Here is an 11970-nt window from a genome sequence, read left to right as displayed (position 1 = left end):
CAGAGGCTGTGAGTATCTACAACTTCCAGTGCAGCAGCTCTGATTTTTTAAAGTTGTTCCCCTCAAGATACAAAATGGTACCCAGTAATGAGATTGTACAGTTAGCAGAGTTGGTGCTTCAGGGGGGATAACACCATGAGGACAGACAGCTCAGTAAGCACCGTGAAGATATGTAGGAGTGTTCTGCTATTGTATCCAACAGATTTAACCATCATTTGGCATTGGTTTTCTGGTCTGTCCTCTACTAGAACTGGAAAAAAAATGTACTGTTTAAATTAGCCAGGCTGAAGGACTCATTTGGAGACATTTATAATTGTTTGCAAAAAGCAGAAAAAAAATAGACTCCTGTCACCATTACACCTGTACAATCCTCTGTGGTCACAGGAGTGTGTGGATGTATGTATTTGCAAAAAAAAAAAAAGACTTTCACACAGAATCACATAATCATCTAGTTTGGAAAGGACCCTGGAGATCATCTAGTCCAGCCGTTCACCTAGCACAGTTCCCACCTACTGCATATCCTTAAGCTCTAAATCGACCCAACTCTTCAACCCCTCCAGGGATGGGGACTCCACCACCTCCCTGGGCAGCCCATTCCAACACCCAACAGCCCCTTCTGGAAAGAAATGCTTCCTAATATCTAGTCTGAACTTTCCCTGGCGCAACTTGAGGCCATTTCCTCTTGTCCTGTCGCTTTCTACTAGGCTAAAGAGGCTCAAACCCTCAAGTCATAGGTCAGATCCTAAACCGCCTACTAAAAGGCTAGGGCTTCTTACTGTGTTCAGGCCTGAAATGGATGCTCCAGGGGAAGGAAAGAATATGAACTTTCTCAGGACTCTTGTAATGAACAGGAAAAGCTTCATCTTGCCAAGGTTTTCACCTGCACCTGCTCTGCCACCTGGATTGGAAGGTAGGAGAGACACAAATTTTATAAGTTTTTGCCTCCGGAATTTGGAAACAAAAATCTTTTTATCTAACACCTTTGTGAATCCAGAAACTGAAATAAACAGATCTAAATGAGAGTTTACTACTTCTTCGTGAAAATTTTCCTTAAAACTAAAAGGAAATTATTACATTAGAAGAGTTCAGGAGGAGGACAAACTTTCTCCTGAAAATAAAAATGATGCAACCGCTCATGTAATTTTTGGATTTTCATATTGATTTCACTTTTGAGTCTTTAATCATTGGTGTCTATCAGGCTATCTACATTTGAACACTCACAGATGTTTGAAGTATCTACATTACCTGAAATAGGCTCATGGGGCTTATATAGCACTGGACCTGTCCCCCTAGCCTGGCAGCTGAAGGCTAAGCAAAAGACCCCAGGGTATCTGAAATGGTGACAGAGGCTTGAGTTTCAAGCAATTGAATTGTGCTCTGTATATCAACTTTAAAGTGGATTGAATCCCCTTGTAATTATTCAATTATTTGCAGCCTAATGATCAGAATCTTATCTGGGTAGGGAGGCAAAGGCATATGGAGAAGCATTGATATGAAACCTCCCAAACCAAGGGAATGAGATCAAATGAAAGGGAATGTTCAGAGGAGTGTCTCCTTTCAGGAGAAGGAATGAGTTGCTTCTTCAACACCTACTCTTAGGAGAAATGGCAGGACAAGGAATATTGTCCTTCTAGTGCCAAGTAAAATAACCAATCTAAGAAAAGCTGAGCTTGAAGGCATACCACAGGGGGTCAGCACGGATCACTGCCCAGAGGCAGGGACTGAATGCTCCTGAAGATGGGAAGGATTAGGGAGAAGAGCCAAGGGGAGAAGCTGCAATGAGGTATCGGGGAACATTGGTACATCCAACCCAGCTTCAAACCTATCTATCATCCTGCCAACATCAAACAGCCCTTCTGTTCTGAAGGCCTGAAGCTCTGAATATTCTACCTTCACCACAGAGGCTCTGCAGTGCTTATCTTTAAGCAGGGTAGTAAAAGTTAGGCACAACTTCATGGTCCATATGTCTCTTTGGAGAAACCTGGACTTAAGCATGTTTCTGGAGGATGTGCTTTCAACAAAGAGGCGAAAATTGAAGTAAGACTGTGCAAGCTGAGAGTCTGTATTATTTAGCCCAGATTAGGTGATCTAATAGGTTAATCCATTAATCATCAACTAGTCCACACTTCTGATCTACTTCTGCCTTCTCCTGATTAATAATAAAAAGATAAACAACTCTGTTTTAGAAGTACTGAAAACTGTCATTGAGATGTAATGTTGTGAATTATTTTGGCTAAAGAATTAAGGCAGATATAATGGAAAATTAATATAGAAGTGGGGTTTTTTTTAATGCTGATTAGAGCTCTAGGAACGTGTTACAGCACATATTTTATAGGGTTTGGGGATGACGTTAAATGAAACAGCAGGGCTGAGGTCCAGGTCTGAGATAGAAACTCCAGGGGGAGGGTGGAAGGTGAACTTCTGCAGGAGACTGGTGAAGAAGAGGAAGAGCTCCATTTTGGCAAGAGTCTCACCGGCACAGATCCTCCGCCCTGGAACAAAATGCAGAATGGTCATAAGAGAGTCAGTGGGAACTGCTTCTTCAACAGTTGGAAGAAATAAAAAACCTCTGAGCAAGTAGCTTTGATTTAGAGGAAGATCAGTGAGAATCCAGAACACCTGAAATAACATATCCTAGATATGAATAAAGAACACAGTAGCTCTTAAAAGTGTATTGAGTTCAATAATCATCTGAGAGAGAGGATCCTTCATCTTCAGAGGTATGATAATAAAGTCACCTGGTGATTTTTTTTCTTTTTTCTTTGTCTAAATGCTTGCATTTGGGGAGAAATATATGGAAATGCAATCTGAATTCCTTAATGCCAGTTTTCAAGAAAATTTGTATTTCTCTTCATTTTCAGATTTTTCTGCTACTTGGTTCAATTTTTGGATCCCAGACCAATTTTGTTTAGTTTAGTCTAGACTTTGGCTTCATTAGTCTAGTCACAGGCACTTTTTTGTATTAAAACTTATCAGAAAAGACCCTGGAAACTCACAAATGCTGCCTGGAGTGGGACTGAGGAGAAAGGTGGTGGAGATATTCTGTGGAGCCCCCAATATAAGACTTTCTTCAAAAGTGCTGTGAATATAATTTTTTTTTTCAGTCATGGACAAATTCAGCAGCTTGTAAACTCCATTAATCAGAGCATGACAATTTGAGGCCAGAACTAACAGAAACCTGAACTAAGATTTGATTTTAACTCCCTTGTATGACAGAAAGTGGAAAATAAAGAGCTATGGTATGGCTGTGCTATGAAATAAGCCCTCCAGGGAATGCCCAGACCTGACATTCCCTGGATGTGCTTTCAGCAAGGACATCTAGACTTAAATCAGAAAAAGAAAGACCGTGAATCGGAAGTATCGTAAGTCCTTCTATGAAAAAAAAAAAAAAAAAGTTGCATGATGAGTATGACAGGAAAAAAACCTTATTCAAATATCATGCTGAATTGAAAATACACATATGGGGTCTATAAAAAAATGCGGTGTGTTGTGGATATGATAGACAAGTTAGACAGAGACTGAAGTATAGAACTTAACTGAGCAATGACAGAGCCCGCAAAGCAAGGAGAAATGCCAGAGAAGGAGAAGTCATCATGGCAGTCAGAATCTCCCATGCTTTGGCAAATGGTGCAGGTGTGTAAGCTTAGGTGAACGCCACGCTCTGTGGAAGCCTCAAAAGGCAACCCCTTTCTGTGATTTTACACATAATTTTGGGGGTTTATATAAGGCAGCTCCTCTCTATTGGTACAGTATATGAAGTTTTAATCCCAGCTGACGTTATTTGAGACTTTTTAAAAGGGATATGCAAAAATGAAACAGGAAAGACACAGAAGCCATCTCCCCTGTGTGCTCCGTGTGTGGTCATAGACAATGCAGCTGGGTATGGTAAGAGTCAGAGACAAAGAAACCCAGGCCATAGAGAAGTTGTGGGCTACAGATTATAATGCAGAAATGTGTTATCTAAACCATCATGGAATTGACTGAAAACTTCCCTTATATTTAAGAAGGCACTATAAATTCTCATTTATAATCACTGAATACTAACTGAGAAACCAACATCATCCAGAGGCTGGAGGAATTAGCAGACATTTGTGAGTGCTGTCTCGTATCAGAGGTGTGTCCCGAGAAATCTGGGAAATATGGGTTGTGAAATGGTCCCATGAAAAAAGAGCAGAGGTCAGTGTGGAGGCCAACAAAAAAGCCCACTGATACAAGCAGTTCTTTTCTAAGATCTGTATTTGCAACAGCAGTAAATAGGAAAGAGAAGGTACCTGCTGAGAAAGGCATGAAAGCATCTTTCTTCACAAATTTTCCATTGGCATCAAGAAAATGCTCAGGATAGAACGTGTCCGGTTTCTCCCACTGCGATTTGTCTTGCAGGACAGAGGTCAGTAAGGGGATGATGTAGGTTCCCTGCAAAATAAGGCCGTGGAACTAATCTGTGGGCAAACATTGTAGTGGCAGTAACGGCAATGAGACTTAAAGATTGTCAGCCTGGAGAAGGAGCTGTTATGTGACTTCACTAGAGGGTTCATGTCTGTCACATTAACCAGGTTTGAGAAAGAAGGAATGCAGAAAGAAATGATCCTGTAGGCATCTCACCTTGGGAATGAAATAGCCGTTGAGAGTGACATCGGCAGCAGTCTCATGAGGCAAATCCAATGGCAGGATATTAGCGAATCTCTGAACTTCATGGATGACAGCATCTGTATATGGCATCTGAGTCCGATGCTCAATCCGGGGGGGGTTTGACCCTATCACTTGCTCTATTTCTTCTTGGACCTTTCCTGAGGAAAGAATCAGCTATAAAAAAGAGACAAGGACTCATTCGTCCTTGAGACATACTGTGTTTTACTGATGTAAAGTATAAAAGACCTTGAGTGAAAACTGTAAATTCTCCCAAAATCTTTTTTCCTTTCAGAAATAATCAGAGGTGGACAGAGCTACAGTGATTATTTCTTAACCAATAAGAAACCAAAAGACTTGTATTTTTCTGCCCTGTCTTCTACCTGAAATTTCTTGCTCTGACCAAGAGATGTCTCAAAAACCCCACATGACTCCTAACAACCCTGTACTATAAACTGGAATAGAGATGTCAGACAAAGAGCAGTTCCCTGAATCTTCTCAGGTATTTAAAGCCTCAGTACAGTCCATTTAACATCTGCACAGGCCCTTGGTTTATCAACAGCTTGTTTTTGAGGGAAACCTGGAACAATTTAATTGGCCAGCAGAGGACAGCTTTCTTCTTTTTAATTACTGAGCAAAGGACCTGGCCCATATGAACTCTGTTTATAATCTACTGGTAGGTTGACTGGCGTTCCCCTCACTGGATCTGAGTCACAGGGCACAGTGATACTTAGACAATAATTAGCTGGAAATCTTGTTTTTTAGTGTATTAACAGATATGTTGACCCTCCAGGTTCCCCTTCAGTTCCCAATGCACTGGGTGTAACAACATCTGTCATAAACCCACTTACTCTGAATTTCAGGGTACTTCAGCATCAGCAGAAAGCTCCAGTTCAGTGTGGTGGAAATTGTCTCAACACCAGCGGTAAACAAATTGGTCACCAAGCCTATCAAGTTGCCATTATGGAAATACCCATTGGTAGTGGATTTCTCCTGAAAGAAGTGGTTGAAATAGAAGGATGAAAACTTAAAGCTTTGCGTGTGAAAATGCAAGTTACGCAGCTAAACATTTACTAAGGAATAACTCCTATATCTTTAAAAAAAGTGTGAAAGATAAAGAGCTTTAGACTTGTACCTGGAAAAGAGTGTTGACATAGGTTTTATGTTTTGCATGATCTCTGCATTTACTGGAGCCAGCTTCAGAGCTGGTTTCTCTGTGGAGAAGGTAACTCAGATATATTAGACCCCAAATAAGGATCCCAGTAAAGACCAGGGAACACTTTTGTTCTGTAATGCATTGTTTTTGAAAGAGCTAGAAGGGCTAGGACAACAGAGAGAGCAGATAAAAAGATGCAGCCTCTGTAAATATATTGATACAGTCTGAAAAGAAGCATAAATAAAGATAAATGTTTGCTAATTAAAAGGGTTTGCAGCAGGGTGAAATATCTGTTCAGCTCTACCAGTTCATTATATGTGTTTTGTCAAAGATAGATTCCCTAAAGAAACATAGCTGTAATTATAAGGATGGAAAGGAAATCGTAAATGTCTTCATATAACCATAAAAGTTGGAATAAATGAGAAAAGATTCAGTTACCTCCTGCTGTTTAACCAGGAAAGCATCAATAAAACTTCTTTGAAAATTTTTGTCTAGGGTGTTGAGATGTTCCACAAAAGTAACTTGTATATAATCAAGGAATTCTTTTCTGTTTCGGAGCAGATTCTTGTTAGCTCTTAGGAGGAATCCAAGGTATGGGAAGATGTTGTACAGCTACAAGAGCAAAAGACATTAAGGAGAATTCACCAGCTAGAGGTCTGAAAAGACTACAGAAACAAACTAATAAGATTGTGCCTGTTTTGCAGATACAAAGACTTAACTTTAATATCTTGTTCTTTAGAACATCAAAAACTGACTGGATGAATTTATGGTAGAATATCCATCAAGGACCACCGAATACATGGAAAACTCTCAGCCCCAAATTACTGTTTTGCAGGAGTAGTGTAGATGTCAGGCTCAAACACCTGCAACTTGCCACCAGGGAGATGAAAATGTTGGTCAGCAACTTTTTTAATGTTTTAGCCAGCTCTTCTGCTATTTTTTTTTTTTTTTTTTTTTTTTTTTTTCCGGTTTCAAAGCCTAAAGGAGTAGAAGTGAATCTGGTGTGCGGCACCATTGCATGTGAGTATCAGAGAGTATTTATTACTCACTGAGAGATTTCACTGCGCTAGAAGCATGGGAAAATAGATTTTGTATCAGGGCTCCTTGCACAGGTAGACCATATACTCTATAGCTTCTTCCTGCCCCTTGTTCTGAGCGTGCACTGTTTTGCCTGGTCACTTTATACCTGTGAACGATTTTTTTGGGTAATGCTGAGCTTGCTGTTCATGCACTCCATGGTCTGATTTTTTTCAGTCCAGATTTAGCACTCTTCAGACTAAATCTTAAGTATGTTTTTGAGAGACTGAGGGTTTGATTGTTGCTTTCGAGATTTTCAGACTGTCTCTCAAGCTTTGTTTTGCCCCAGAAAGTGCTTGTAAGCCTATTATCTCTCAGAGTCTCAGATTTTTCTGTTTAATAGAAACAATTGACTACCAGTATTATTACATTCCTATAGCATCCAGTGAAACAGCAACATAAAAACATTTATCATTACCGTAACCAAAGGTTTCCCGGCAAGCCTCATGTTTTCGTTGGTCAGCTGTATAAGTCTCACAAATCTGGAGTCTTTGTAGTCAAAACGGTTTCCAAGTAATATTGACACGATTATGTTAGCAACTGCTGCATTAATTATTTTACTAAGGTCAAAGGGCTTTCCTATACAACAAGCAAAAGAATACATTACATTGTGGCAAGTGATGTAATTTGTAAATGTAAATTTAATACTAATTATTGCTGTTTATTTGTTATGATTGCTTGCTATTATTATTATTCAATGTTAGAATACCATGCCAAGACGCAAAAATGCCAGAGGAGCCAAATTCATCCAATTGGTTCAGCCTGAAGTTCTTAAAAATGTCTGAACTTGACAAGGCTACTGGCAAGCTTCTGGATACTTGAACAAAACCCAAGAGGTTTGCAGAATGAATCATCTACCCACCTTCTTGTGACCCAATGATATCTGCCAGATACCTATACTCCTCCACAATGCGGTCCTCAATGGCCCTTTTCCCCATTCCGAAGTCCCGTAAGGTTGTGAGAGTAAATCTTCGCATCACTTTCCAGTTTTCCCCACGAGCAAAAACAACCCCTGGCACAAAGAGAACATTTCAAGGCGGCAGAAGATTTTAAATGTGTAGACAAATAATGTAGGTATCTAGTAGCAGTCAGTTTGAAAACAAGCTACATTACATCTGGTTGAGGGAAAAAAACCTTTCCATTAAGAATTTTCAGGCCTTAACAAAAGATTTATTGCACAAAAAAAGGAGGATAAACTATTGAAGAGTAATTTAGTCAAATCTTAAGAAGAATGTATATCTCTGAGAGACATTTGTCACTGAAAGAGGGCATTGGAAATTCAAGTTCAAACCACAGATCATCATAGTTTGGAAATGGAGTTGAACTGAGATCTCATGTCTCTGATGACTGCAAGAGAAACTTGACCATGCACAAATGTCTTTAAAATTTAAGCAGCATCTTAAATCCTCCTCAATCTTTTTTTTTTTTTTTTTCACTGAAATCGTTGCACCATGTAATTAATTACTTACTTTAGTTATATTGTTTTCAAGGAAAAATATAAGGTGTAAAGAAATTTTACATTCAATAATGTGATCAAAAGCGTCACAAATGTTCACAGAATTATTCCTGATTTTGTCCAAGGGTTCTTTGGAGATATAAATATGAAACTCTCATGGAAATTTAGAATGAAGTTTGGTTGTGAAATTCTCCTTTGGAAACCCAGCTCAGTCAGTATATAGTATTTCCCTTATTATAATAAATCCCAAATTCTGTCTGTGTTCCATTCTATTGTTGCATTCAGGTTTTAAAAGCACTATTCACCACTTGAAATGAGGAGCAGCAGTATAATAGTCATTTCAGGAAAAGAAGGTTTAATGATAAACCCAAACTAACAGAAGTTCAGAACTGTATCATGAGAGCTAGAAACACCTTCTCTGGAAGATCCTGAAAGTGTGACACTATCCATTATCTGTTGCTGTTCTTATTGCTGTTAGGGTTGTTTTGTTGTCACTGTCAGCAGTTTCAAATTTGAATAAATGCACTGAACTCAATTAGATTGCTCCCTATTTCCAATGCCTCATACGATCTCTGATTTAAAATGATGTGCCAGCTTCTGCTTTGTCTGTAGGGAAAAAAGTTTTTTAATAAGTCAAGCTGGTAAGGAAAAATAAAACAAACTTACCATTTCCTTTGGTCAAATCTTCAAAGATTGGGACTTTAGGTCTCTCTGCAAATGCATCTGCATGGTTTACAAGAGCTTCCTTCACTGTTTTATACCCAGAAATCACTACTATCTTCCTTTGCCCCATCTGCACACTGAAGACTGGACCATATACTTTTGACAGCTGCCAGAAGAAGAGAACAGTGATTTACATCTTTTACAGCTTACAAAGAAACTCACCACCTTTTCGGTGCTCCCTATTTTCATGTCCTACCTCCAAGTTACTAAAATGTTAAATATTTTCCTAAATAAAGAGAAAGGGAATTGATTTAAATAATGTGAATGTGCCAGACATTATGATGGTGAATGACTAAATGGCACATTCAGGAGTGGAGTCCCGTTGTGCTAAACTGAGCAGAAGTGTTAGCTGAAACCCCAAGTCAGGCAGGGATTGTGCTGACATCTCTGTCTTTCCCTCAGGAACCCCTGTAAATTCAGGTCTTGATTCATGCGTTCACACTGATCTCTCTCTCTATGCTATTGTGTTTCTTTTCTTTACAGGCTAAACCCGTTCAAACATTTGCTACCACTATTGCAAAAAACCCCAATTTGTTTCTGGGCCAGGATCAAGCATTAGGTAAATTCTAACTTTTAATAAATTGCTACATCCACCACGAATCTGTCTCAGAGACCATGTTTGGCCCAAGTTGGTACCTATTTAGCTTGTACAGACAGATTTATTTTCATGTAGCTAAATGTTCCTGATTCTCCTGAAAATAGGAGGGGTTTTTCCTGACTTATTTTCTAGTGTGTTTGCACAGGGAAACAGAAGCAACTCTTTGGCATCGATATGCAAAATGTTCAGCAATTGGTAAGTAAGTCCAGCCAACTATATGAAATAATGTAGCAGCAGTGACTTGCCTGGATTAAGAGTAGCTTCTTTGATGGTGATACTGTTATCCCAGGCTGCTGTAGCTGGGGCAGAATATGATTTTTTCAAAGGATGTTCTCCAATAGGGACTTTCCACTGCTTGCAGTGGTGATGCTCAGGATGAGCATATGATCTCCAGTTGCATTTACATGCTAAGTATGTGTGAATATTAAACTCTGAGCTAAGCTCAAGTCAGAGAACCAACCTCCTTCATTAGAATGGATTCACTGAATTACAGCAGAGATATGTTGGTTCTGTTAGCCTGAAAAGAGATGGAGCTTGCTTTTGCCAACACAATTAGTCTGCATTGGATAGCTGCACTGATTTTCCAGATCTGATCTTCCAGATCATTTCCATCTGAGCAGTCTTTTGATATGTAGATGTAACATATATACAGATATGTGCGTGCAAACATCCCTTTTAAAATGATCAGCAAGAAGGATGTGCAATTTCAATGTCTAAGTAGAAAAAACTCAAAGAAAAGAGCAGGTTCATAGAAGTCTTCTGACTCAAAATCAGGAAAGTCCTACAATAAACTAGGTAAAGAAAACACTAGAAGAAAATCGAGATATTTATTACTTTGATTTGCTTAGTTCTTTGGTTTGTATTCTGGCAACTGTTGGTCCTGAATATTAAGAGTATGTAGTTATCTTCAGCTTTTGGAGAAGACAGGAGGAAAGAGAGATGCTAAATCAGTCAGGGCAGGAAGCTGCAGCCACATTCCTGAACACATTAATCGGTGGAAGGTGGAGGGAGTTAGATCACATATCAGGATCCCTCCTTATTCAGTTACCTTATTCTAAAAATTGCTATAACAATAAAGTGAACACTTGTTATTAATTTGAGAGTTATTTAAGGCTGAAACCTAGATGCATGGAGGAAGTATTACAGTAAAAAACAAATCTTGCTACATTCAAAGATTCCTGCTCAAATAACCATCTCCTGTCCCCTGCTAAGGGTCACGCAACACATCAGGTGCATTAGGAGAAACTCTCTGAAATCGTGGACTATGGGGCTTGGTGATATGTGCAATTATGGCACCAATAGAAAAGATAATGACTACCTGTAGATAAGTCCTGTAGGGTCTCTTCAAATCAAACAAATGCAGATTTCCAATGATTGGTAATGCTCTTGGTCCTGGGGGAAAATTCTTTCTCCGGTGGTTGTTCCAGAAACCTCCTATTTTCAAAATGTATAGAAAAGCCAGGATGAACACTAAACCAATGGAGGTGCAGTTGCTCCAGTCCATCTCTATTCAGCCAAGTGTTTGCTGCAGAAAAGAGAAAATCTGGACTCTGAATCTCTGTCCTCCTGCAAAAATATTCTGAGAGACACTTGTACTAGTCCATAAACCCCTTTTCCAGTGAAGGGTGTGCTTTTATTGTGATTGGTGACTGGTTTTATTCTCTTCCTCTGTGCTTGCTAATGAATCCTCAGTATGGTACAGAGGCAAGTAAATGTTTGCTAGCTAAGAGTGTGTGACTGGGTGAGCATGTAGCTCACTGTCCAATCATGAAAGTCCAAGAATATGAAGAACAACAGGTCACCGACCTGGTATTTGGCATAAAAGTCATAAATTCTGCATGTTCTTCAGATTATTGAGTAGTTATATTTCATCATTAGTACAGGCACAGCCTTGATACACTGATAACTGAAATCAGACTATCAGTAACCAAGTTATTAGTGCACAAAGATTTGAGTTTTTTTAAACCACTTTAGGAATTGATATAGTTTTGCTTCCATTGAATTAATTGGGAATTTCAAGCCACAGAATCACAAAATGTTTGAGGTTGGAAATGACCTCTGGAAGTCATCTGGTCCAATCCACCTGCTCAAGCAGGGCCACTGAGAGCCAGTTGCCCTAGACTATGTCCAGATGGCTTTTGAATATCTCCAAGGAGGGAGACTCCACAACATCCCTGGGCAAGCTGTGCCAGTGCCTGGTCACTCTCACAGTAAGAAAGTGTTTCTTGATGTTCGGAAGGAACCTACTGTGTTTCCATTTGTGGCTGTTGCCTCTTGTCCTGTCACTGGGCACCACTGAAAAGAGTCTGACTGTCTTTGTACCTTTCCCCCAAG

General features: G+C 39.5%; 1 protein-coding gene across 1 annotated transcript; it reads right to left on the bottom strand.

Annotated features, from left to right (window-relative positions):
- Nucleotides 1-2304: 2304 nt before the first annotated feature.
- LOC141967627 (cytochrome P450 2K1-like) lies at nt 2305-11140 on the bottom strand. Its single transcript, XM_074921605.1, has 9 exons — nt 10955-11140; nt 8982-9144; nt 7722-7871; nt 7278-7438; nt 6221-6394; nt 5478-5619; nt 4603-4787; nt 4272-4413; nt 2305-2492 (listed from the first exon to the last, which is right to left on the bottom strand). The coding sequence occupies exons 1-9, from the start codon at nt 11138-11140 to the stop codon at nt 2305-2307; spliced, it is 1491 nt and encodes a 496-aa protein (XP_074777706.1).
- Nucleotides 11141-11970: the final 830 nt, after the last annotated feature.

The sequence above is a fragment of the Athene noctua genome, chromosome 1 (genome assembly GCF_965140245.1).
Source record: "Athene noctua chromosome 1, bAthNoc1.hap1.1, whole genome shotgun sequence".
Classification (NCBI taxonomy): Eukaryota; Metazoa; Chordata; class Aves; order Strigiformes; family Strigidae; genus Athene; species Athene noctua.
This window is presented reverse-complemented; position numbering and strand designations above follow the sequence as displayed.